This window comes from Heterocephalus glaber, unplaced genomic scaffold (assembly GCF_053883595.1).
Source record: "Heterocephalus glaber isolate CG9 unplaced genomic scaffold, H.glaber_assembly_v1.0 deba00000281, whole genome shotgun sequence".
NCBI classification, from domain to species: domain Eukaryota; kingdom Metazoa; phylum Chordata; class Mammalia; order Rodentia; family Bathyergidae; genus Heterocephalus; species Heterocephalus glaber.
This window is the reverse complement of record NW_028258139.1, coordinates 36,319,496-36,347,126: the sequence shown is the minus strand read 5'-3', so window position 1 is coordinate 36,347,126 and position 27,631 is coordinate 36,319,496. Positions and strand designations below refer to the sequence as shown.

The following is a 27,631-nucleotide window of genomic DNA, read 5'->3' as shown; positions in this document are numbered from 1 at the left end:
TAACAGCAGTTTGGGATTCCTCCCCCCACTACCACCAAAGCATTTACCTACTGCTTGCTTTATGCCAAGTGCCATCCTAAGCATTTTACTTACCAAAGTAGTTAATATTATCTCCATTTTGTCACTGAAGAAATGCACACAGACAAATAATTTGGCAAGTTTGCTCACTTCCAAGTGGTGGACCTGGGATTCACTGTGGGCTTTCTGCCTGCAGAGTGGGCACATGCCCTGTCATGCTCCTCCATCCCCTCCCAGGATTGGAATCAAGCCCTAGATTGGAGTTTCCTTTTTAGGCAACAACTGTCTAGTTCCTTGTTCTGCTCATTAAGGCCCTATTTGCTAAAACTGAATGAAATTCACAAACCAGTGTGGCAGAAAATATTATGTATATAATTACGTACTTATGCAACAGGGACTTCAGACTTCTTAAACACTTGTAATTGCTTCTCTCCCTTGCTTCTTTCCACTGTATCCCTAGTCGTCGTCACATAGACATGCCCTACATGTGCTAAATGAATCTCTCATGTACACATGAGGAAGCCAATGTGAGAATGATTTGTTTGAGGCAAATGTAGTTTGGTTTACAGAACTGGAGATTTTTCAAGGTCAAATTGAAATAAGAGAATGGAAAAATATCAGTGCAAGAATATAGAGGGCTTCAGAGCTATGTATTTGTACCAGTGAGTATCTATTGAGAGTATGGTATTTGGTAAGTACTGTTTTGAGCAGATGTATAAAGTGCAGAACAGGCAAATTTTCCCCTCACGGAAGCTGTGCTCCTTGTGAAGCTAGTGATTCAGTTTCATTTTACAGTGAAGTATATCAAGGTAAGGTCACCTGCTAAGTTACTGGCAGCGTTACATCTGTAAATCATTGTTCACTGACGCTGAACCGTGAAATAGTTTCGCTTACTTTTCAAGGTAGAAGGTATTCTAGCCTTACTCGGCTTAATTTTAACAAATGGAGAGATGGTGCATTATAGTACTTCTGGTGGTGTTTGTTTTTAAGACAGTAATGTTAACACTGCTTCTCAGGTGCCATCATTTACTTATTGTCATCCTTTGTTAGTATCTGTAAAGTGACTCTGAGCCTACCTGGTATCTAAGCCTCAGATGAAGGGGTCTCAGCATAGGGGCAGATACTGGGTTTCTGTTCTGGGAAAGGAGAAATAGAGGTGGAGTGAGGGTGGGCAGAGCATGTGACAGGACCCTGGGCTGGGCTTCCACAGTGTCAGCATGATAAGGAGTCGTCATGGTAACAGCAAGGAATGAAACAGGGAAATAAGATTTCTCTTCTTTGGGGGGGGGGGCTACTGGGGATCGAACTTGGGTCCTTGCACTTGTGCAGCAGGCGACGAAACCACTGAGCTAAATCCCCGGCCCCAAGATTTCTCTTCTTAAATTGTGAAGTCATGATCCAGGAATCCTCAGGAAACAGAACTTTGTGAGCTTTATAAATTGATTTAGTTGTAGAAGTTCACAAATTATAAGATGTTCCATGATGTACAGAATAGGAACTGGGTAATAAAGGGGAAAAAAACTATAAAAGAAATAATGGACATGACCTCTTTTCCTCAAACCTGTTAAAAAAAATTGGTACACCTGCAAAAACGAAATCAAAGCCTGTTTCCGAAAAGTATATAAATAATATCCTTTTATATATTAAAGTGAAAACTATATAATTATGTAAGACTATAATTATATTATAAAAATGTATCAAAGTAAAAAAATAGAAATGAATGACCACCAAGAGGAAAATGAATCAGAAGCTTGTTTATAGACATATAATGGAACATAACTTTATAGTACCACTACCAAAAGGATAAACTACAGCCAAACACCACAGTAGAGTGTGGATGATCCATAGAAAATGCAGTATCGAATGAAAGGTTATAACCTTGGGAGGTTATAGGCATCATGAAACCCTTTCTGTAAATTTCAGGAAAAACCTGAAGCTAAATATGTTACTTAGGAACCTATACATTTGTAATAATATTTTAAAAACAAAATATTGACTTACACAGGATTCAGAAGAGATCACCTTAAAAGGGAAGGCAGGAATTCAGAAGAGAGAGGCACACATAAATCCTTGTAAGCTGTTGGTCTCCAATCAGGCAACAGTTTCATGGATATTGGTTAATATAATTAACAATTCTTTAAAGAACTAAAACTGTACATCGAGTTTGCTCTTTAGAGAAAGTCCTATTTCTGGATGTATTAAGTGTCCTCATGTTGAAGTCCGACTGAGGAAGTAAATGTAGAGGGAACTCCATGAAATGGTTTTTCCAGCTCTCTTCCCACCGTGGTAGCAGAGGGAACCAGTGACATTGACCTTCACAGTACTTGGGAAGAATTTGGTTTGCCCCTTACCAGCACATAACAGGAAAAATCCATGATGGATTCACAGTTTCTGAGAAAATTCTCACTTAGAAACCTGAACTAAATGCCAGATCTGGTGTATGAAGCGGTAGGGTATATGTTAGAAAAAAAAAAAAAAAGTACCTCTCCAAATCTTAAATGAGTTGACACTCATGTTTAGGAAATTTCATGAGGACCTTACCTGTGTTGCTTTGTTTTGTTTTTTTCTTTTTCTTTTCTGTGAGGAAAATGTACTTTGTAGAAAAGAATTGAGATGGAGTGCTGAAGTTGCACAGTTGAAAACACTGGCTTCAGGGATATCTAGGCGGAAGCAGCTAGTAGTAACAAATCTGCTGCTGGCAGATGCTGTGGTCCTGGCAGTTGCTTGACTGGACGTTGGCTTCCCAGTAAGAAGAAGTTACCAGTATCTACTTGGCATTGTTCTTGTGAGGATTTGATGTGGTATTTGTAAAGCACCCAACAGAGAATAGAAATTCAATAGTGATAGCTACCTAGAGTAATTTCTGCACACTGTACCCAGGACATTAGGCTAGACAAGTCAGTATACTTTAAGAGGAATGTAACTTCTGAGCGTGAAAAGCGAATTTTGTTTGCTGTGATGTGGTCAGTCATAATGTGGAAATGTGTGCTGTATAAGCAGATGGAACATAGTACATAGTATTTATGTACTTTTATAGTATTTATGAACATGTACATAGTATTTTTTGGAACCTTTGTCTTACGTTTGAACTTCATATAGACCTGCAAATTCTGTTTTAAGACCACAGCCTGCATTCTACCTTCTTTACAGTCATATTACAAATACAGTATGTGCCATTTCTGGCCAATGGGTTCAAATGAGAAAACAGTTCAATATGGTTTCTAACAAGCATGTGTATGAAAAAAGAAGTCAAGGCTTCTTAATACTGCCTTTGTATGCAAAACTATGTTATGATGTTAGTAAAGACCCAAATGTAAAAGCAGAACTAAACAACATTTAGAATTATTGTATTAGCTGTCTACAAATAGTGCTGTTTTCATAGTAAATTCATGGCTTATGAACAGTGAGTACCTGTTTGTACTGAAGCTTCAGTGCTGTTTACTGAAGAACAAGAATAACTCCTAGATGGTGGAAGCACAGGTTTCCTTGCCACCCATTGTTCTGATTTCTGAAATGACTGCTGATGTCACTGCAGACTGATACATACGTGAAACTAAAGAGGAACCGGGTTTTTCTCTTTCTGCCAAAAGCTTTGGTTGCTTTGGGCTTCTCTGCCTGTGGCCTATATCTGGAGAGAATGGGATTGGGAAGGATCTTTGTAAGGAATGTTAGCCAGGTGTTAGGGTTTGTGTCTAGATGTCCTCCCAAAGCCTCCTGCAGTTGTAGGTGGAGCTTTTGGGAGGGGGCTGGATTAAGGTAGTGATGCTGGGATTAAGTGTGTGGTGCTAGGATTAAGAGTGCTTGATTACTGAATTAGTCCACTGATTGGTTTAACATAACTGTGGGTGTGAATGATGGGAGGACCCACCCTGAGTGTGGTTGACACCGCCCAAAAGGCAGGTAGCCTGGAAGGGATAAAAGCTGCTGCTGCTATGCTATTTTGTCACATTCTGCCCGCCACAAGCTGTTTCTCCTGCAGTCCCCCTCTGCCATGCCACCCGGCCTTGGAGCCAGCTGACTATGGACTGAAACTGATACAAACTGTGAGCTGAAATAAACCTTTCCTCTTCTAACTTTGGGTGTCAGGTATTTTGTCTCAGCAACAAGAAAAGTGACTGACACACCGGGTCTTATTTAATAACCTAGATGGTCCTGTCGTGCTGGCATGTTATAATTGGCTCAGATCTCCTATTCAGGCTTAGAGGCTTAGTAAATGGTAGCTGGACAGTGAAGACTGTTTAGAATGAGTCTGAATTCAGGTAAGAGTTAGTAAATGCTGATTGGCTGGGGAGGGGATCATCATGGTTTATGATCAGTGTGAATTCAGCTACAGTAGTCTCTTAACCATGGTTTTACTTTCTGTGGCTTTACATGGGTCAGCTGTAGTCCAGAATGTTAAATGGAAGATTCCTGAAGTAAGGAATTCAGAAGTTTTAAATTGCATGCCACTCTAGGTGGTGTGAAGAAGTCTTGCACTTTCCTGTTCATCCTACTCGAGTCATGAGCTGTCTCTCTCCAGTGTACCACATGGTAGATGCACCCTCTTGTTACAGGCCAGTCATCTTAGTGTTAACAGTGCTCACATTCAGGTGACCTTAAGTCACAACCAAACACTCACAGTGCCTCCATCCCTTACTCACTAGGCATTGTCACCCACAGCACCACGGGGAGAAGAAGTGTAAGTTCAGTGCGCTAACATGTTTGAGAGACCACGTGACTTTTATTAGCTAGTACATTGTGACGATTCTGTTTTTATTATTGTTATTCTCTTACTGTTCCTATTTATAAATTAAACCATATCATAGATACTTAGGTATAGCATGGGAAAAAGCATATCTAGGGTTCATTTGGAATTATCCTTGGTTTCAGGCATCCACTGGGGATCTTGGAACATATCCCCTGCAGACAGTTGAAGGCCCCTGTATTAGAATCGAGGCAGTCAGAGAGTGTTGAGATTTGTTCTTGCATTCATTGCTCTGTATTTTAGTAATAAATGTATATCAGTGACGTACAGTCTCGATGTCACAAGTACAGTTAGCAAGGGCTATTTGAAGTTATGGTACCAGGAATTATATTCAGTGTAATTTAAAGGTTTTAATGACCACTTACTATGTTTTGAAGTATTACATGACATAAAGTGAAACTTTAAACTGTGTTCCTTATGTTTTAGTGTATAAGGTGGATATATGTTTGGCTAGAAAGGAACTGAACTGTGATCAAGTGTGAACATGTTAGTGAGGACTTGGGTTCTATATTGGGATGTGTAAACTCTTATTTCTTCAGGAGGGTTGTCCTGTCTTACATACTCCTATATCCAGTGCTGGATTACCACCTGGCCTGAGGAGCATCTGCCAGTGGGTATTTGCCAAATGAATGAATGAATGAGTGAGTGAATGGCGCTTGGTCCATATGTAGGATAATGTTGGGAGAAAATGAGATTGAAATAAATAAACCAAGAGTTTCTGATTTTTCCCTAATTGTACACCAGCGTATGTATACAGACAGTCTCTGGCTTATGATTTTCCAACTTTACAATGGTATGGAAGCCATACACATACAGCAGAAACTGTGCTTTGACTTTTAAGTTTCCTTTTCAGCCTGGTGATAAGCAGTGTTATACTCTTGAGATGCTGGGCAGTGCCAGTGAGCCCGAGCCCTTGTTAGGCCTACAATAACCAGGGTAAGCGGCCTACACTCTGCAGGTGGGCTTCTCGACTTGGGGTAAGGTCACACCCAGATAAACGCATCATAAGTTGAAAGTATCATTGAGTGCATAATTCACATAGGGTTTGGGGGGCATGTTTCAGTGGTTTAGTCCCCAAAGCATTTAATTACTAGGTGTGGAAGTGCACACCTGTAATGCCAACCCTCTGGAGGGCTGAGGCAAGAGGATCGAAAGTTTGAGCCTAGCCTGTGTGATTTAACAACTTAAGAAGATGTTGTCTCAAAATTTTTTTTTTTTTTTTTTGGTACCGGGGACTGAACTCAGGTCCTTGTTGTCTCAAAATTTTTAAAAGCACTGAAAATGTAACTCAGCATGAAGGCCTGGGTTCAATCTCCAGTACACACAAATATGGACCAAAAAGTCATTTAATACCTCTAACCTACCATATAGTTTAGCAGCAGTACATTGTAGAGCATCAGTTATGCTGTATCGTCATGGTGTAGGCACTTCCAGAGAGTTATTGCACAGCATAAAGTTAGCTCAGGAAAAGATCAGAATTGGGAATGTTAAGTATAGTTTCACCCAAATACACATCACTTTTACACCACGGTGAACTGTATACTGAACCTCCGTGAATCAGGGTCCATCTGCACTGTGTTGCTGGTCTGTGACTTGTTGGTTAGCTATATGAAATACGTTTTTTTACTTAAAATATTTTTTGCTTAGGTTGAGGAACCATCAGTCTGTGCATTCTTTTATTTTTCCTTTGGTACCGGGGATCAAACTTGGGACTTTGCATTTGTGAGGCAGGTGGCGGAATCACTGAGCTAAATCCCAGGCAGTCTGTGCATTCTTAACATTGTGTCAGTTCACCATTGTAACAATAGAAAAATGCCCGTTTCATCACAGAATTTTGTTAGCATTTCTTCTTTGAGTGCAATCTCAAATTAGGATGAAGCAGTTAGGAAATTTTTTTTAAATATTCAAGGAGAATTTTTTCCCCTTTAGTTTTCAGTTATGTATATTTTATATATATATATATTTATAAGGCAGGCGGCAGAACCACTGAGCTAAATCCCCAGCCCTATACTTTTTTTTCTTGGTATCAGGGATGAGAACTGGAGTCCTTGTGCTTGCACAGCAGGTGGCAAAACCACTGAGCTAAATCCTCGGCTACATTTTTTTTTTTGAGACAGGATCTTGCTATGTAGTCCAGGCTGGCCTTGAACTCACTATGTAGCCCAGGCTACATGGCGATCCTCCTGCCTCAGCCTCCCACGTGAGTGGTGGGATTACAGGTGTATGCCAGCACACCCGGCTAGTTTTCAGTGTTAGATAAATTAGGAGATCCCTCTGATAAGAATTTCTAGAATAGAATAAATAGTCATAGGTTATATTCCTTGAAGTTATGTTTATTAGTAAAACATTTCCTTAAATGGGAATAAATTTTTTTCTTTCAGTTATTTAAAACATTAAAAAAAAATCCTTAGCATTCCTATTGTCATTTATGTACCTCAACAAATACCAACTCCTTGGCTACCAAGGTACTATATAACTACCTGACTGGATAATGTAGATGTGTGTGTACATATTTATGTGTTGATTTAAAAGTGTGGTAATATTTCTTCAGACATTCTAGGATGGGAAGATTTTTAAGTATGACATGGTTTTATCCTTTTTCTTTCTCTTTTTTTTTTTTTTTTGAGACAAGGTCTCACTATGTAGTCCAGGCTGGCCTTGAACTTGTGGTGATCCTCCAGCCTCAGCCTCCTGAGTGCTGGGATATGTGCTGTTTTATCTTCTTAGAAACATTTCTGACTGCAGAAACTTGGTAACTATAACAATATTAAAAAGGGAAGAGATTGCGGTTAATCAGGAAAGGATTTCAAAAACTTCAAGGTTTTTTGTCTTTCTCTGCCCAGTCTGAAAAAGAGCTCTTTCTACCTCAGAAAGGGAAGTTATAAATGCTTGAGAATAAGATACTTAAATTATAACCTGCTTTTAGCTTTTCTTAAAATATTGTCTTTAGCGTGGTAAAGAATTTTAATAGGTGTATCTATGAGGACAAAAGAGGTAAATTATGTGCCTAGTAAATTAATCTAATTGCCTTTCTCACCATCTCTGCTGCAGTGTTCCCCATTATTAATAGTCCTCTTGTTACTCAGCCCTGTATCGCATAGTGAGGGGAATGGATGAGGATGTGTGCATCGTGTTATGTCTGCTCACAGTTTGACTAGCATGGTCTGGAAGTGGGTTGTGCAGGAGAGAGGGAGCAGCCTCACTGCTCTTCCACACCAGCAGCATCTGTGAAGCATCCTGGGAACCTGGTCACGGGGCCTGGGTCCTCAGTCAGGCTCATTAGTCAGCCATTTTGGTCAACACCCTGCTTGCTGTGCACAGCCAATCCTGTTGGAACTCAGCATCCTGGCTCATCGGAGCAGAGCCTGGAAGTGATTTCTGCAGTCTCAAATTTTTTTTCAAAGCTAATTGAAAATACGGGTTTATTTTTCATTCATTTTTTTCCTTTGGTGTTTTTTTTCTGCACCAATATAGAGGATTTTTTCACTTATTCATGCCAAGGCCAATTTTTTTAAAGCCAGCTAAGGTAGCATTGGCTGTGCTGGATTGAAAGCTCCGCTGAGAAAAAGGGTAGGGAAGGGAAGATAGAGGGAGAGGACACTGGGAGAAGATCGTCATCATCTGTTTTGCTGCGTGGTAGGAACTGTCAGTGAGGAAAGATAGGGTAGAATTTTCTCTCTTGAGCACTTGCTTCCATACAGTGTTTTGCTTTGTGGTGTCTTTAAACCTCCCCACCCCTTTTCCTGAAAGCTTTATTTCAGAGCTTTGGATTTGGCTTTTTTTTTTGTGAGGAGTTCTTATTTAGAGAGAGAGAGAGAGAGAGAGAGAGAGAGAGAGAGAGAGAGAGAGAGAGTGTGTGTGTGTGTGTGTGTGTGTGTGTGCGCGCGCGCGTGTGTTGTGGTCCCAGCTGAGTCATCATGTCTGCTCTGACGCCTCCCACTGATATGCCAACCCCCACCACTGACAAGATCACACAGGCTGCCATGGAGACCATCTACCTTTGCAAATTCCGAGTGTCTATGGATGGAGAATGGCTCTGCCTTCGAGAGCTGGATGACATCTCACTCACACCTGACCCAGAGCCTACCCACGAAGGTATGGTCAGATCCTGTCCGCCAGTGTTTTGCCAGCATCCTAGTTGCTGTGGGGCAGGGAGGGTGAGGGAGACGCAGGAGGAACGTGTACACTGAGCTGTTAATAATCCTGGAAACCTTTCATCCTTACCTACCCGTGTACACCACCTGCCCCCGCCTGGCTTACTGGCAAAAATATTTTTCCCATCTCTTGAGGTCTCCTTTCAAAAGAAGCTTGTGCTTGTTTAGAGTTCTTTGTCTTTAGCCTCCAAAGAGAACATTTGAGGTCACATCACATCTGAAAAGCTATTAATTTGCTATATTAAAACATCAGAGAAACTGTAGTGATTCTTAACAATAGACAACATGACTAAGTATAGGGGTGTTCATGATAAATACACTAGAAATACTAGAGGGTATATTGCTAAATAAGGATATCAAGATATGTTGTTAAATAAGCTATCAAATATTTTTTCTTTTACAAAGAAAATACTTGATAAAATATCTTAATATGGGTTAAATTAAATGAGAACACACTTATATTCAGCATTATTGAATGAGTATGGATACTTAATAAAAAGCATAATGTCTTGAAAAGGTTAAACAATAATATGGTAATCTCTACATGGAATCTATGGGGCCATTGCTCTTTTAAGTTATTTGTGCTAATTATTATGACTCATTTGCAGTTTCCACTGTCAGTGTCTTGAAGTCTTTGTGGTCTCCTTACTTTCTGCCAGAACTTTCCCTAAATTGTACAGGGCTTTTTTAGCTTCTACCTATAATTCTCTTAATGCCAAACTGCAGATTGTTTTGTTTTTAATGCAGTAGTTTTCTCACCTTACATTTGTTCTCTGTCCTTAAAATAATAAACATGAAAATGCTTGCCTGTAAGGAGAAATTCTTTATAAATATCTGCCTGGCAGTTAGGCATATCTACCAGACAGGGAGGTCCAGAAGGTGAATCACACATAATCAGTGCAATTAGGGCAGTGATTCCCTGCCCTTGACCTTGTGTTTTATCATGAGTCAGACTTCATCCATCATGTTTGATTAAAAAATACAATTTTAAAAGGCTACTAATTTAAAAAGCTATGCTCAATTTGCATATTTTGTTTGGAAAAAAAATCCCAATCCATTTTGAAAGTTGTGTAATATTGTGTAAATATTCCCTTAATTATAAAATCTTAGTTTTTCAGTGTGTCAAAAAAATTTTTTAACAGTTTTAATACTTTAAAAGTATGTTTGTCCTATGGGTAAGCAGAAGTGGTCTGTTTTGTTTTGTTTTGTTTTTTCTGGTACTGGGGAGTGAACTCAGGACCTTGCACTTTCGAGGCAGGTGGAGGAACCACTGAGCTAAATCCCTGGCCCCTGTTTGGCTCTTTTAAACATTTGTAGTAGTGCTGTTTGAATTCTTCCTTAACAAGTGTCCGTTGCCACAGATATGAACACAGTAATATAGAAAATGTATGGAAGCTAAAACTTAAGCTATAAATGGCACATTCTTTGATAAGAAAGTTAGGCAAATAAGTTCCCAAGTCTAGTACTTTAATCATCTATAGAGAATATGGAAGAAAGTAGAGAGATGCTGACAGTGAATTGGGAGATTTTGCCTTAAATTGGGCAAAAGAATCAGTTATTTTAAATGATCAGAAATGAAAATAATGAAAGAAAGTAGAGGGCCATGAAAGTGTATGTAAATATAATGATCTGGGAGACCATGCTTTATGAAAGTTTTATTTCTTTACTCCACTGAGTATCTAAAGAGTCATTTGGACCCCCAGAAATATCTGCTTTAATGTTTTTTGTTTGGTTGTTTTGGGTTGTTTTTTTTTTTGGTACCGGGCATCTAACTGGGGACCTTGTGCTTGCAAGGCAGCCAGTGGAACCACTGAGCTAAATCCCCAGCGAGTTTTGGTTTTTTGAGACAGAGTCTCACTAGTTCAGGCTGTCCTTGAACTCACTATGTAGTCCAAGCTGGGCTGAAACTCGCAGCGATCCTCCTGCCTCAGCTTCCCAAGTGCTGGTAGTACAGGTGTGCATCACCACACCCAGCTGCCTTAATTTTAATGTTACCAGCACTCAGATTTATACTACTTGCTGCCACCCAAGAAACACAGAAAGCCATTTATTTTGGTGGAAAGGAAAAAGATTTATTCTATTAACTCCAATCTCCATCTCACCATATTCAGAAGTGCAAGGGCTTTTGTAGTAAGGAAGACAGGAAAGAAATACGATGAGACAAAAGCCAAGGAAATTCCCCAGCAGTCCTCTCCTTCCTAGCTGCTGCATGTGTCCTTTGAGACACATCCTGTGGGGGTTGTTGCCCTTGACCTTGTGTTACAATTTGACAGAGGTGTTACTTTCTGACAGAGGTGTTACTTTCCTGTCCATTCATCTGAGCTGAGGAGAGGATACTGTCAGCTGAGGAAGCTGGAGAAGAAGCCTGTCTCTAAAAGGAAAAAGTCCTAATTTTTAAAGTCTGTTTGACCCTCTGGTTACATTATCACCAGTGACAGCTGTAGATTTAATTGAGCACTAAGCATTTGCATGGTGAGCAGTGATTATGTCAGTCTCACCTTACTGAGAGTGAAGCTGCTGGTCCCTGAACACAGAGGTGGATCCAGACTCCTTCCTGGGTGATTCCCAGACAGAAAGACTCCTGCCAAACAGATCCTGTGTGTGGCCCCCTGACTCCACAAAAGAAAGTGGGCAGTGTCCCTTTTAAGGTGACATGGCCTCGGTATGGAAGCTTGTGGTTCCCAGGTTGTGCTGTGTGGAGTAGCACTCGCACGGTTCACTGTGTGTCCAGAGCAGGCAGGCCTGTCTGGACTCTGCCATCCTGGCCTGGAATGAATGGGTGTGCAAACATCTGCCTCTGTGTCCGTGCCATCGGCAGTCAGTCAGGCGATCACTCTCCTGTTTTTATAAAACCAGGAACAAATCTGAAACATTGATTGCAGGTGGATTTCCTGAAAAGACCAGAGCTGAGGACAGGAGAAGGAGGGTTCAGGATAAGCTTCCTGGAAGAGACTTGAGCCACATCCAGACAGGCATGGGGTAGGCCACTCAGACACACTAGGGAACAGCAGGCGGCGAGGTGAGGAGCATAGCTTGTGGGGAGCTGCACCCCAGGCGTGAGGCTGAAAGATAGGCAGGGGCTGACTAAGAAGCCATTTGTGCTTAATGTCCAAGTGACATGAGCTAAGACTTTCATGTGAAAGGGTCACTCTAGCAGTGCAGTAGATGGATCAGAAGGATATCCCAGGAACCCCTATCCATGACTGTTAAAATGGTCATGGTAAGAGAGGACCATCCCAAACTAAAGCAATGAACATGAATGCACCAGGGAAGGAACAGTTGCAGAAAAGTAGAATGTATTTGGAGGCTGAGTGACTGTGAGTCTGGAAGATGAGCAAAGTTTCTGGCTTCAGGTCTGGGTCTCCCTTGCCAGTAGGGAATGCAGAAGAAAGGAAAAAGTGTTAATCTCTGATACTAATAGATTCGGAACAGTCTGTCTCTCAGCTTAGCCTTTTGTCCACATCCATGGGAGCATAACTCAAGCTCAGCTTCTCCGGGTTAGATGCGCTGCTTACACAACTTCCCAGAAGACTTCGGTCTCCACTCTTGGAGGTGAGGGACAGGGAGGGGAAGAAAAGTGAGGTGTAAAGGGACGTTCCAGGGTTTGAAGGATGGCTCACTTTCCTCTTGTGTCAGCACTAGAGGAGCAGGCTGGTTTATGTAAAATTCATTTTGGTTTTTTCTTATTCAGAAAAACACACCAGAGCTAGTCATGGTGACATGCCTGTCACACAGTGCTTGGGAAGCTGAGGCATCATGAAATCATGAGTTGGAGGCCAGCCTGGGCTAGATAGTGGGTTCAAGGACAGGCTCAGCTATACAGTGAGACATTGTTTGAATTTTTTTAGTTTTTGGAAGTATAGTGAATTTCAAAATAAAAGAACTTCCAAAGCACTGTGGAAGATTTAGAGACTATCTGCCCTTTATTTTCCTCAAGAGTGGAAGCAAAACACCTGCTAGATCTGAATCATTATTGTAGTAATATCAGAAATAGTACCATTACTGAGATGCTCATTTGCATCTGGATTAGAGTAGTATACTCAAAACAAGTGTGTATAATCCAGGATCAAGAAAATAATAAGTGCGTGTACCTGCCTGCACTTACATGAGGGATGGACTAGATATAGCATCACCTTCCTATTATCAAATCTTTAAAAACAAACTCAGTTCTAATTGTGACTCAATTTATAATAAGCTTACCCTGTAACGGTGGCAAATCTATGGCACATATGTTACTGTATTTTTCTTTAAGACAAAAGATGTTAATGTATGATTTTTTTTTTCTAAGTTGATGTCTCAGTATTCAGGTTTAATTGCAGTGTTGTCACTTTTCAATAAATGAGTGGGTTTGGGTTGCAATTTGAGCACTTGGTCTCTAGAAGGTTTGCCATCACTGTCCTATAATGAGGTTACCTAATTAGCAATTTGTATGATGGAAAATCTTTTGATATCTTAAAGAGAATCTTTTGAAATGAAGTGCTGATCCTTTCATGTTTTGACTTTTATGTGACTAAATTGAAGTTAGCTTAAGAGATGGCAGTAGTGTTTCATTTCACCTGGGCATGGTTGTGCGCACCTGTGCTACTAGCTGTGAGAGAGGTTGAGATAGGAGGACCACAAGTCCAGGCCCAATCCAGGCAGCTTATCAAGACCCTCACAGCAAAATATAAACAAGACTGGGGATGCCGCTCAGTAGAGTCCTTGGGTTCAGTTTCCCAGTGCTACACACACACATGCAAAAAAAAAGACAGCTGTAGTGTTGGATTTCCAAAGAGAATATAATATTTTTATGTATATTACCTTTTCTAATTAAAGTGTTGTATAGACATTTTAAAATAGAATTTATATTCCAGTCAGATTCCTTGCTAGTTCTTAGTTCTTAAACTAAATGTCTGGTTTTTAGCTCGTTTTCCTTTTTCTCCCACTTTCCTACCCTCCTATATCATTTCTGGGATATTTCTATGGTTTAAGCAGCAAGAAAGTTAAAACAAAACATTCCATGTAAAATTTTTTTGGTTTTCTTGAGACAAGGTCTTGCTGTATAGTGTAGGCTGGCCTTGAGCTATGTAGCCTAGACTGGCCTCAAACTCATGGCAATCCTATTGCCTCAGCCTCCCGAGAGCTAGGATTTACAGGCGTGTGCTACCATGCCCGGCCAATAATTTTTTTCTTGTGTGCTTATTAAAGTGGGTCTAAGTTGGATTTGTGTGTGTGTGTTGGATTTTTGTTGTAAGACTTTTTTATATTCTCAGTGGAGAATTAGAAGTTTCCAAATAGAATTTTGGCACAAAATCCAAAATGATCCAGAATATATGATGGATACTTAATAAGTCTGATTGCAACTGGGTGGATATTAGGAGATAGAGATGTGGCTCAATGTTAGAGCACTTGCCTAGCATGAATGAGGCCCTGGGCTCCATTCCTAGCACTTCAAAAAAAAGGGGAGAGTAGACACTAGTTAGATTGTCAGACTCTGTTACTCTCAATATAGGTGTATACATGAAATGGGTTATTACAAGAAAGAGCTTGATTTGGCTATTAGTGCTTTCAGCTATGATGGTCCTTTATTTAGCAAGAATAAAGGGTAGTGGTTAAAAAAAAGTGTAGAGTTTGTATTGGGTCTCATACAGTTCCTTACCCCACCACTCAATAGCCATGTGACCTTGTGCAAGTTGCTAAATCACTGCATGCCTGAGTCCTCCTCTTTTTTTTTTTTGGTACCACGGATCAAACTCAGGACTTTGCACTCTCGAGGCAGACACGGTGCCACTGAGCTAAATCCCTGGCCCTCTCCTGTTTTCTTAATTGGTGAATATTAGTGGTCACTACTGGGTATGTTAGGATTAAATGAGATAATTAATGCAAGGCACCCCACAAACAGCAGTTTTTCATATTGGTGGTTATGAAGCATAGTTGGAACTACAAAGGCTTAAACCACATTCCTTAACATATTACCACTTAACTTACATTTCTGTTTTTATATCTGATCTGGAGTAGTCTAAACTATATTACTTACCAGACTAAGGGAGAACATTAGTATTTTAAACTCATGTTTTAGCATTACCTTTCTTGGACCTCTCTGAACAAAAAAATAATTGGTTAAAAATAAAACTGTTATCAAGAAATATGTGGTCCTCTATTGACCTTCTTAAGGAATGGGGCTCTGACACTGAAAGGTGAGGTACAGATGGTCAGCTTAGTACAGTGAAATGTACATTTGGTTACCAAGACAACTATAAGCTTTGACTTAGAAAACTTCCTTCCCAAATACAGATAATAAGAAACATACTATGAAAAAATAATATACTGGATGGACATGTTGGGAAAAGAACATTTGCTGAGATCTTTCCCTTCAAGGTTGTTATGGATAACTGCATGTGTTGGCAGAATCCACACAGGCTGATAGTGCACAACTGCTTTCCCTGGGCAGTTGCATTTGCTTCAGCCTTCATGTCTATATCTGTCAGTTATACTGTTACCTGTGAAAAGAAGTTCATGAAAACATCTAGGAGGGTAGTCGTAGTGCACTACATGAAAGGAAGTGTGTGGTCTGGTAGTTCGTCTGAAATTCTTACAGGGCATGCTTTGGTGCAGAGTCCAGTCTTAGGGGCTAAGAAATGAACAGCACTTGTATTCCATGCATTCACAGCCACGATAAGAAGGAACAAAAATGTCAGAGGCTGCTGTAAACCAGATGTGAACTGCTGGATTACTACAGCTTTGTTTTCTTAGAAATTGGGATGTGAAGTTCAAAGCCAGATAGCATTTGAACAAAGGGGTGATATTTCCGAAAGGACAGTGTGGGTGCAGGTTTGGACTTCTGTGTGTGTCATTCAGTGGCTAGGGGAGCAACTGATGCTACAAGAACCTTGACATTTGCTAGTGTGCTTTTGCACGCACTGTGTACTAGTGTAACCCCATACTTCCTGGGCACTGCATGTGTTCTAATGAAAGGAATATACCTTCGGTGTGCATTTTTCAGGGAAAGCCCATTGGCTTTTTAACCAGGAAACTAGTGTAGGGCTTCTAAACCTGGTGTCTTGGTTACTTTTCTTGTTGCTAAGACAAAAATACCAGACAACCAAAGTTAAAACAAAGGTTTGTTGTAGCTGATAGTTTATAGAGGTTTCAGTTCATAGTTGGCTGGCTCCAAGGCAGGGCGGCACATGGCAGAGGGGCAATAGTCCATGGCAGGCAGAAGGCAGCAAGCAGTGAATTAGCAAAGAAAAAAGCAAGAAGCAGCAACCCCATCAGCCCTCTTTCAAGTCCCTTATATTCTTTCCAGGCTAACGGCCCTTGGGACAGATACTGCCCACGCCCAGGGTGGGGGCACCTCTAATCCTAGCATTGCACCATAAATCAATCCCACCATTACACACTTTAGATCCATCCACCTCTGAAAAGCTCCAGTAGACCACATGAGGCTTTGGGGGAACATCTGGACACAAGACATAACTCCTGGCATCTATGATTCTAAGAATTATGTATAAAATTTTGTATTTATGCATTTTTCTGGCAAAAAAGCCCTCCTATCCATTTGAGCCCTGTAAGAAAAGTAATGCTTTAAAAATGCAGTTTTTATCATTATGAGACCCTCTGTGCTTTATTCAACATTTATTATCCCACTCTATACCTAACTGTGTTGTAGTTAGTAAGGTTACAGTAAACCAGTTCAGCCCTCTGTATTTTCGGAACATATTGACAAGTATGGAGTGGAGTCAAAGTACTTCAAAAAACTAAAATAGCAATCACTGTAATGCAGTGGTTTCTGAATGAGGGAAGCCCAGTGTGCCTGATAGGAGGAAAAGAAAATCTGCATGTGTGGTGGGGAGGGGTCCAGGAAATATTTCCCATTGAAGTCATGCTTTGAGCCAAGACCTAAAAATTGTATAGGAGTTTTCTGGGCACAAATTGATGGCAAAGGTTGGAGGGAAGACAAGCATTTGCCATAGCTAGAAGATTTTTCAGTATGTATTTCTGGCCCCTTTCCAAATTTTCATTCCAGTAAACTTTCACCTTTCTCATAAGAAATATTAATACAACCCCTTGCTCTACTTGACAAACTTATTAGGAGTATCTATGAAATAGCATATTTTTTCTCTTTCTCACTGTACAGAATGTTATTTTTTAACATTAAAAATTTAAAATATTTTAAGTGAATAAGTTCATTCTACATGTTTAATTAAGTTTACTTAAGTATATAATAATTAATTTAATAAGTCTTTCAAATAATACTTAGTAAGAACTGTTTTCCCCTCAATTAATAGAAAAATAAGACAACTGTTACTGTTTTTTGTTTTGTTTTGTTTTGTTTTTTGATACTACTTATTGACCCCAGGACTTTATGTGGAGTAGGTAGGTGCTCTACTCTGAGTACATTACCAGCCCTCTTTATTTTTAAATTCTGTGATATCATCTTACTAAATGGCCCACGCTGGCCTCAACTGTGGTATCCTCCTGTCTCAGGCTCTCAAGTAGTGAGGAGTACAGGTAGATATATACCACCACACCTGGCAGGACAGCACATACTCTTGAGTATCAAACATAGGCAAATTCATGGCTAGACTTCCAGTTGTCACTTTAGTTGTATATTTCCCTTATCTTTTTGATGATGAGCATTTGTTTCTTCTACCAAGAAAATTACAGACATGTAATGCTTGAAAGTTCTTAAATGAAACAACCTAACTGAAGTTGGCAAAAAAAATTAAGGCTGCAAGTATTTTCATAAATAAGCATGTTAATGGAATAAGAAATGACCTTATTTAATGCTATCTATAAATACAGTCGTGTGTGTATAAAATTATGTAAGCCATTTTAAGGTATCTGTAATTACAGTTTTTTATCATGATTAAACATGCATATAGTGTTATGTATACTTAGGACCTTAAAAAGGCGTATATGTGCTCCATTCCACAGCAGAGCCTCAGTTTGTCTTTCATTTTCATTTCCACATTTATCAGGATCTAATCAAGTCACATCTAGATTCCTACATTTTCTTCCTAGCTTTTCTCCAGATGTGCTTCTTCCCACCCAGTTCTTCATAAAACTGCCAGATGAGCCTTCAGTGAAAAAATAAACTTTTCATTCTTGTACAAGAGCCCTGTCTTGGTAACTTTTTGTGTTGCTGAGACAAAATACCCAACACATACAAGTTAAAGGGGGAAAGGTTTATTTCAGCTCACAGTTTGTAGAGATTTCAGTCCATAGACAGCTGGCTCCAAGGCAGGGTGTGATAGCAGAAGTGTATCACAGAGGAGAATCAGTTCATGACAGGCAGAAGGTAGCAAGCAACAAGCAGCAGCCAAAGCAGCCTTCTCTCTCTCCCTTTTTATTCTATCCAGGCTGTAAGCCCGTTATTGATGGTGCCACCCATAACCTAGGCGGGACACCCTTAATCCACATTCACACACGTACTAATCGAGCCACCTTCCATACTGCCCACCTGTGGCCGCATGAGGCTTCCAGGAGGCATCTAGACACAAGCTATACAGCCCCATTTCAGGCAGCTTTTTGTATGGAATGTATTCTTGAGAAGGTGGTGGTGGTTTAGCAGGTGAAGACACTATCATTTATTGAGGGGTTACTTTGTGCAGAAACTGTTTGCTGTGTTGCAAATGTACTATCTCATTTAATCCTGACAACAACCCTTTGACCCTGGGTACTGTTATTATCCCTAATTTACAAATGAAGAAATTGATACTCAGGGATGTAGTAAGTGGTAGAGGCATGTTCAAATTAAGGCAAAGGATCCACCCCTTCACGCACTCTTGTCCCAGAATTGAGTAGCATAAGTCTACCAGTAGACCACCATGTAACAAGAGGAGTCTTCTCAGCCACTGATGACTTATTTCCAGGCTTTGTGTCCACAGCTGACTGAGATGGCATTGTCCAGCTAGAGTCTCCTGAGCACCCAAAGAAGGCCAAAAAAATGCTGAGTGGAGCATTCTTGGTGATTGCCATCAATAAAATTGGAGAACTGAGGTTTTTTTCCACTCATTTTCTTTGCTTCTCTCCTATTTTTATAAAATGCACGAGAGTCTTCAGCGTTGCACGGACACTGCCCAACAGTGAAATGGCCCACTGCCAAGGTGGCACTGGCTGCCGGGCTGCACTCCTGTGTACGGAGTGTTCATTGTGTTCTCACAAGAGTGTGCAAGAGTGATGTGAAGTGTTGGTGGTGGTGTCAGTCACGTTCACGATCATCAAGTGGTTGAAATGGCAGCTACACTGAATCTTCACTCTGTACCCAAGGCAGCCCACCCCTTTCTTCAGGGGATTTTATTTATCCAGTGTTTTTCAGATCCTTTTCAGCATACTTAACTATTTCAGCCAGCCTGTTGGTTCAGTACCTCACCAACACCCTGATCCTTCTTGTTGCTATGCTTTCCTCTCCCGAGATTCTTTGTGCCAATGTTAAATCAGGAAAGGGAAAGAACCCTAACATCCTTCATCCGCAAATACGTCTGTAACAATTGATAGCCTTCATGTCCTGAATCACTAGGTACTATTTCTGTCACTTGTTTGAATGTGCTTAGAATCATTCTCCAATTTTTTATATTAATGTTTGTGATTCTTCACTTCTGAAATAAGTAGTTTCAGAAGTGAAGAATCAAAAAAATCAAAAACTTGGACTGGAGATTTACCTCAGTGGTTCCGGCGCCGGCCTCACAAGCGCAAGGTCGTGAGTTCAATCCCCGGTACCAAAAAAAATAAAAATAAAAACCTTTTTGCATCTTTCATAAGGCTTAATATTACTGGTTACTGTTTATAATGGGCATCTAACAAGTTTCAAGTGAACGGAGTAATTCCCTGTAACCCTAGATAACAATTCATTTTAACAGAGAAGGTTTGTTATGCACAATTTAATCTGTGGTCTCTGTTCTTGTTCATTGTTATTTCTCTCGTCTTCTAGACTCATCATGTCTTTTCAGTCATGTTTACAGTACAGAGTGATCATAGTCATCTGGGGAATTGGTCCATATGCACAACACACCCTACTTCTTTGTACTTCCCTTCCCTTCCCCTCCCCTCCCTCCATCCCACTATATCTCCAGTATCTTATTTAGAAAACAAGAATTCAGTATGATGTGGTAATTGGTGATTGTTGTGTTTTAATACATGGTAGTGCAGTAGAAAGATAGGAAGAAGGTATAGGTCCTTGGCCAATAGGAATAGATAATTGGAACAGCCTTTTTTTTTTTTGAGACAGGGTCTTGCTCTGTAGTTCAGGCTGTCCTTGAGCTCACTATATAGCGCAGGCTGGCCTCAAACTCTCCACAATCGTCCTGCCTCAGCCTCTTAAGTGCTGGGATTACAGGTGTGCACCACCATGCCCAGCTGGAACAGCCTTTTTGGAAGTCATTGCACTACTATAACTCAGAGGCCTTAGGAAATTCTCAGTGACCATACCAGTCATGTATCATAAAGAAATAATCCGGGGGTCCAGGGATTTAGCTCAGTGGTTCCGCCACTTGCCTTGCAAGCGCAAGGACCCAAGTTCGATCCCCAGTACCAATAAAAAAATTAAAAAAAGAAATAATCAGGGATCCAGGCAAAAAGCTTACATACATACTTTTCACAGTATTCTGTGATAATAGCAATAATAGCAATACCTTGAAGACTTAAGAGGAAAATCACTTAATTTTAGACCATCTATACAACAAGCATTAAAAAATTGTTGTGGAAGAATATTTAATGGCATAATGTTCAGAATATAATAATTTTTAAAAGCTGACTCCAGAGCCACATATACACTATAGTCAAAATTTTTCTACATGCAAATACTGCAGGGTTTGGTGGCACACTCCTGTAACCCAGTGCTCAGGAGGCTGAGGCAGGACTATTGCGCAGGTTCGAGGCCCACATGGTGCAAGCTCTGACTCCTGTTTCAGTGTGCTTTCAGTTTCTCCCCGACTGGGCTGTCTTCTCATGCGCTGGTGTCTGCACTGCCATGCTGTGATTGGTCACAGGCCCCTCCAGTGGGCTGTGCTCTCAGGCAGGGAGTTTTTCCTGTACCTTTTGGAGAACAGAGCCACTTTAATCTTTAACATGTGCCCTTCTTAGTGGAGTTCCCACAAACTCTCCTTTGGATTGCCACCTTCCCAAATGATCTGAAAGTCCTAAACACTGAAAAATAGCAGTTATTTTCCCAACTTTGTACCCATTAGATAAGTACTTCTCAGTGTTGGAGCTCAGAATGAAACCCACATTGTCAGAGTCCCGAGCCTAGGTACCAGTTTCCGGCAGGAAAGAGAGCAAGCCTTGTGAGAGCATCCACTAAATCCTCTGCTTTTCACATACGGGTCTCTTGTTTTGTTTTGGGGGGCAGAGAGCTTACAGGAGCAGGGCTTTTTTTGTTTTGTTTTGTGGTTTCATATAGCCTCTGCTAGTCTGCTGTGACTGTAATGAAGTGCTCTTTTCTCATTCTTGTTACTTTGTGGTTTTTATTTTTTGCTTGTTTGGCTGTTTTGTTTTTTGAGACAGGGTCTCGAGGTGTAGTTCAGGCTGGCCTTGAACTTACTGTGTAGCCCAGGGTGGCCTCAAACTCATAGTGATCCTCCTGCCTCAGCCTCCTAAGAGATGGGATTTCAGACATGTGCCACCGTGCACTAAGAGTGCCCTAAACTAAGCAGAAGAGACTGAATTGTATGTAATGTGTGCCATGAGAAATGTCAGCTTTTCTATGATAGCTAGAGTTTGCTGAGATAAAAGCTGCTAGACTTTTTTCTCCTAGAGGTGTAAACTTAGGTGTAGACAAAATGTGCTGTGTTTCATCTGAGACGTCCTACGATGCCCAGCCCTGCCGTGGCAGCCTCAAACACAGCGAGTACCCCTTTTACTTCCCCCTTATTCTTCCTCTGCCCTGCCCTCCCTGGACTTCTGGTGTCATCTGCTCCCCAGACCACCCTGTTCCATCTCATGTCCCTTGTAATTTGGTGTCAGTGTCCCTGAGGTGTCCACAAGGCCATTATCCCCAGATCTCTTCTCTCTGTGACCCCTGGTGACTTACCTTTTCAAGAACCATTTGTAATTCTTTGCAGATATTTTTGTTTTAGATGCTATGGAGAAATGGTAGACCTTGAACTAAACTACTGGTTTATTAGAACAGAACTTCTTAGTATTAATGAAACTTAATTTAACAATTCCTTTGTTAATATCTAATTATGTTACCAAGCTAAATATATTATTATTCATTTAAAGATACCTTAGCTGTTAAACTTAATCATTTCATCGACCTAACCTGACTTATTTTAACCCTGTGCTTAATGTTTAGCTATATATACATATATATGTGTATATAGCTATATATATATATATGTACATTTTAGGTACATAGTACATTTACATTTATCATTGGGTATTTGTACCTGAACATGATGTATCTTAGTTTTTATTTTTTCTCCCCTTTTAGCTTTTTTTTTTGTACCAGGGATCGAACTTAGGACCTTGCACTTGCAAGGCAGGCAGTGGCACCACTGAGATAAATCCCTGCCCCTGTTTAGCTTATTTTTAAAAATCATATTCACTGTTATTTTCTCTGACTTATTATGGCAAATACAAGAACCCTGTCTGTAGCCAAGCTAAAACTTGCAGCACACTTTGGTTTCTTGCAGACCCAAAGTTGACCCTGAGCACCTGTGATGTGCCTACTACCTTAAATTTATTAGTTTTTATTTTCACAGCAGTCATTCGAGAATCTCTTTGTGATCTGTCAGCATGTGAGGCTTTTGGGAAGTGTTTCCCTAGAAACTGAATACATTTCTGAAAATAACACTCTAAATCAAAGGCCTTACTCCTTGAAGTGACAAAATAACTCTCAGGCCTTGCAAAAGTTGACCGTAACTTGGTTGACTATGAAAAGACTGGTAGTGGAAAGCAATATCAAGAAGAAGAAATGTTAATGGGGAAAAAATAAGAATCAAGATACTTCATGTAAGGGTACAAGATCCCAATGATGAATGTAACTATATTGTACACCTAAAATGTACCAATAAACTTAATGAAAAAAAAGAACAAAGGTTGTAAGAACTACACCTGAGTAAACAACATCAGAGCTGCACCCTTCCCCTAGACCACGCTGCTGCCTCACTGAGTTGCCACGGTTTCCAGAGCACACAGTCTAACAGGACTGCCCAGGTGCGCATCTCCAGAGGTGCGAGATGAGTTTCCTGGTTTATTCCTCTTAGACCTGAACAGATTATAGCCAGGACCCTTGGACAGTTCTAGACTGCTCTCTTCTATCTTGACTAAAAGTCTGTTCACATGCACCTTAAAAACAAAAGACTATTAAACTCTGTGAAGCACACCATCTTAAACCATTTAACCCATGTGTTTGGAGTGGTGGTCATGTGTCCCACCACCCTCTCCGGCCTGACAAGTCAGTGTTTGGGACAGAACTCAGGCTGTTTAAGCAGACTACCTTTGGAAACCCTCTGGCACAACTCTGAATGGTACAACTCTGAATTCTGTTCCTCTGTAGCAGAATTCTGATCTTGGCCTGTCTTCTATGTCAGCCAGTGGCCTTTTAGGTCAGTCTTCTCTGTAATTTGGGAATGTGTGTTACTGTGATACAAACTAATGTTAGTGTAGTTCTATAGATCAGACAAAACATGGTCAAGGCAAAAAATACTATCTTTGGAAAAATGAAAAGTGCTAGGAAAGAGACCAGAGTTGCCTATTGCTGCCCTCCCCTTCATTGACTAATGTATTAAATGTTGTTACTATTTTTTTTTTTTTTTTTGGTACCAGGGATCGAGCCCGGGACCTTGCACTTGCAAGGCAGGCACTGGAACCACTGAGCTAAATCCCTGGCCCATTACTGTTATTTTATTAGAGCACATTCCAAAGGCACAATTTTTTTCAGTAGTGGAGGTTGAACAGAAGTCTTGATGCTGAGCTGCATCCCCATTTTTAAAAAATGTTTTGTTTTTTTAAATTTTTTTTAAACATTGTACAAATTAGACTGGCTCTTATTCTGTCGTAATTTATGAGACTGATTACTGTCCTGTCATAGTCACAAAAGGGAATAATATATATAGCAATACAAAATAAAGAAATCCAGAATGTCCAAAAGTTACAGTAAAAACACAGCCCTTTATTGTAATTTTCATTTTGAGATAGGTTCTCACTTAGTTTAAACTTGCAATCCCCTTGCCTCAGCTTCCTAGAGTGCAAGGATTACAGTCTGGGGACCACCATGCCCAGCTAAAGGCACAGTTTTTAAATACATTAAAACCATCTTTGGGGTTATATAAGAATGACACAGTACCTATTCTTTTGGGGGTGGGGTGACTGAGAATTTAAACACATGCTAGACATGCAGTCTGCCACCGTTAGCTACACCCGCAACCCGGTATCTGATGGCCTTTATTACAGTGAAACCCTAAGATGCCAAACTAAAGAGAACAACTTTAAAAGGAAAAGACAACCCTTTTACCCTTCTGGGAAAGAAAGATCTCTTAAATTGATTATCTGATTTGGACACTTAAAACTTTAAAAAGCAGAAAATATGTCTGGTAGAAACAGAAAAGTGCTTTCAATGGAACATGGCAAAGAGAAAGTCAGAGAGACCTGTGGTATCCACCGTACATTCTTACTTAGAAACTCACTTTCTAAATCTTTTTATTATCAAGTCTTGGAGAGTTTGGTTGGTTGGTTGGTTTTCTCAGTACTGGGGATTGAACCCAGGGGCTCTCTACCACTGAGCTACACCTCCAGCCCTTTTTGTTTTTTATTTTTTCATTTTGAGAAAAAGGTCTTAAGTTGACCAGGTGGGATTCGAACTCGTGGTCCTCTTGCCTCAGCTTCCCTCAGTACTGGGATTACTGGTGTGTGCCGCCACAACCAGCTTGGAAGACCTTTATACATTATTTTGTTTTAGTAAGGTAGACTTTTACTTTATTAGGTGACAGTTATAATTTCTATTTTAATAAAATAAAAAATAAGATGGAATATTCATTCTCCTGGCTTGCAAAGTGATATAGGAAATCTGTGCAGCAGCTAATATAGATGGTTAAACTAGTACATTCTAATGTGTCTGTGACCCAACATAACATGAGTGAGCAGCATGTTCCATTAAAGGGTTATATATACGCAAAATACCACTTTACTATAAAAAGCATAGTGCCAACCTTTGAAGTATGCTTTTTTGTGTGTGAGACAGCTTTAAAAGTGCTTTAAATATCTACAAATCCAATTTAAAAAAAAAAATCTCAGAAACTGAAAGGATTTTTCATGAATTTGCGTGGATATTTTTGGTGATACAACATGGCTAGAATTTACTTAATGATGCTTACAGTTTCTATCCTATTTAATCTAAACATTTACTTATTTCCTATAGAAATATTAATGTGCTTGATTATAGTGTGCTGCCTTAGATCCTAATTCTGTATGTCGAAAAAACATCTGGCTTTATTGAATTTTAAGTGATGTATTTTGTATATTTTTAAAGCAGTAGCCTTTATTTTTCTATAGGGGATGGGCAGTAGGGAGGAGTTGGAAAAATGTTTAGAGTTTTTTGTTGTTTTTTTTTTAAGAAAAGCCACTCATTTGCATCATATTTGTCCTGGGTCTAAAAAGTGTTCCAGTTGTTTATGACCTTTACTAAAGTGATCAAAATAAATGGGAATGACCTTAATGTTATGTATGGCTAGAATACAAAGAGTCAAATTTGGTTTCAGTAGAAGAAGAGAGCTCTGTGTTACTTTGTATGGGATGTTTCTCTTTATCAGCAATGTTGAAGCAATTCACCTTAGTTGTGAGATGTGTTCACTGGCCCTAGCTGGCTCTCTGCTTAGTAGGTTGTATTTCCAGCCCTTTGCCTGTGCTAGTCTCTGTGTGACACAGGAGTCCTGGGAACCTCCCTTTCAGTTGTCCTTTCGGAAAGCTTGTTTTTAACAGCACTTTTCTTTCTTGGCTTGCATGACATTTTCTTTCTTTTCCTTTCTTTTTGCCGTTTGCAAAGACTCTTGGGAGGATTTGACAGATTTGGTGGAACAAATGCGCGATGATGCCGAAGGTGCGTGCCACGCCAACACCCTTCAGCCTTTTCTTTTTCTTTCCTTTTAAATGTTCTAATCTCCCTTTAATTGTTTTGCATAAGAAGGTGTATCAGATTGAGCTTTTCTTTCCCATGGCAGTAATTGAGAAATCTTTATGCTTATGGTTCCAAGTAAAATGCATTAATGTGTATTTGCACTGCTCCTTTAGGATATTTGTTAAATAACACATTTAAGAGAGACATTATTTAAAGAATACATTGACTTTTTCTATGGCGTATTTTTCATTTGTCTATATATGTGTTTGTGTGTGTATATATAGAGAGAGAGAGACAGACAGAGACAGACAGACACAGACAGAGACAGGGAGGGAGGGAGGGATGCAATTTCACAGCATTCAAAAACAGATCCTAGGAATCTTGAAGGGTTTGGTATGGAATGTTGCTTGTTTGTAGATTTACATAGCATTAAACACTTTCAGCTAGGATTACAGGAATGCACCACTACCCACAGCAAATTCTTCTGCAGCTATGGCACCTAACTATAGTCAGCTCAGAGTGATTCACACACTTTATACTAAAAACAGAAAAACTAAATCTCTGCTCCATTTTCCTGTGTCATTCCGTATCCTCTCACCACTGAGGCAGCTGGTGCCCAAGCTTTAATGTGTGCTTCCCTGCACACATGTCCACTGCTCTTCCCAGACAGGCCATCCCCCTGTCCCTCTCAAGCCCTGGCTCCTCTCCTGCTCTCTTCCTGAGCTTTCTCATTAGCCTATCCCCTACCCTGTGCTGCCTGCCCAGTGACAGGAGTTCCACAGAGCCCTCTGACAGCTTTTCTCCATGCAGTTACCTGTCCTCTAAGTCTTGTATATTTATTGCTCTAGTAACAAACACAACCAAGGCAGTTTTCTCTCTCTAGGATGCCCAACTGTATCTTCTTCAGTACTTTGCTTTACATGAATTTTAATCCTGAGTTTCATTTCTTTTCTTGTGGTCAAGTTATTATTTTATACTGCCTTTTTTTCTGCTAGTGAGTAGTGCTTACGTTACATTAGCTGCTGTTGTCATTGTCATTATATTCTCCCAGGCACCATCAGACTTAGACTAAATTTCTTTGATAGCCTAGATGCTAAAGATAAAAGCTACATAAAATATATGTTCTTCCTGCCTGGAATGGTTGCACACATCTTAGTCTCTGCCACTAAAGAGGCTAGCTCAAAAGAATTCTTAATCAAGTTTGAAATCAGCCTGGGCAACACAGTGAGACCCATCTCAAAACCAGAACGAAAACCCTAATGTCCATAGAACTTCCTCTCCATGACTCCCCACAGGCACAATTCCATTTCTTTAATATAGACTACTAATGCAAGAAGCAAGCCTGCTTGAAGAGTCAGCCTCCTCCTTTTCTTTTAGTTTTGCTGGAGTTTTTGTGGAAGGTTACATAGGTGAAACCCAAAAGGGAACCCAAATGAACTTTAACAGTGTAGTGCATAAAATGCCCAGAAGAGCAGGGCATCATGGCACATGCCTATAATCCCAGCACTCAGGAGGCTTACGCAGGAGCATCACCGTAAGTTTGAGGCCAGCCTAAACTACAAAGTGAGACCCTGTCTCAAAAACAACAAAAAACCAGAAGATGTGAACTGTATCAGTTCCTTGATGATCTTAGTAAACTGCCACTCAGGTACTACTTGAAAATGTTGCTCAACGTCCTAT

At 40.2% G+C, this 27,631-nt stretch overlaps 1 protein-coding gene across 20 annotated transcripts in view; it reads left to right on the top strand.

The window, feature by feature from the left end:
- Rufy3 (RUN and FYVE domain containing 3) overlaps positions 1-27,631 on the top strand; it is a 107,302-nt gene that overhangs the window by 8,372 nt on the left and 71,299 nt on the right. The window contains exons 1-2 of one of the 20 annotated variants that reach the window (XM_087188456.1): positions 7,155-8,857; positions 25,880-25,933. The exons of 15 other annotated variants lie outside the window; for them this stretch is intronic. In XM_087188456.1, coding sequence (XP_087044582.1) covers positions 8,680-8,857; positions 25,880-25,933 — 232 coding nt within the window. In that variant the 5' untranslated portion in view covers positions 7,155-8,679. Of the gene's footprint in view, positions 1-7,154; positions 8,858-25,879; positions 25,934-27,631 lie in introns of those variants that run through there. 4 more of the 20 variants (XM_004871736.3, XM_004871730.3, XM_087188434.1 and 1 more) reach the window with 4 other exon arrangements.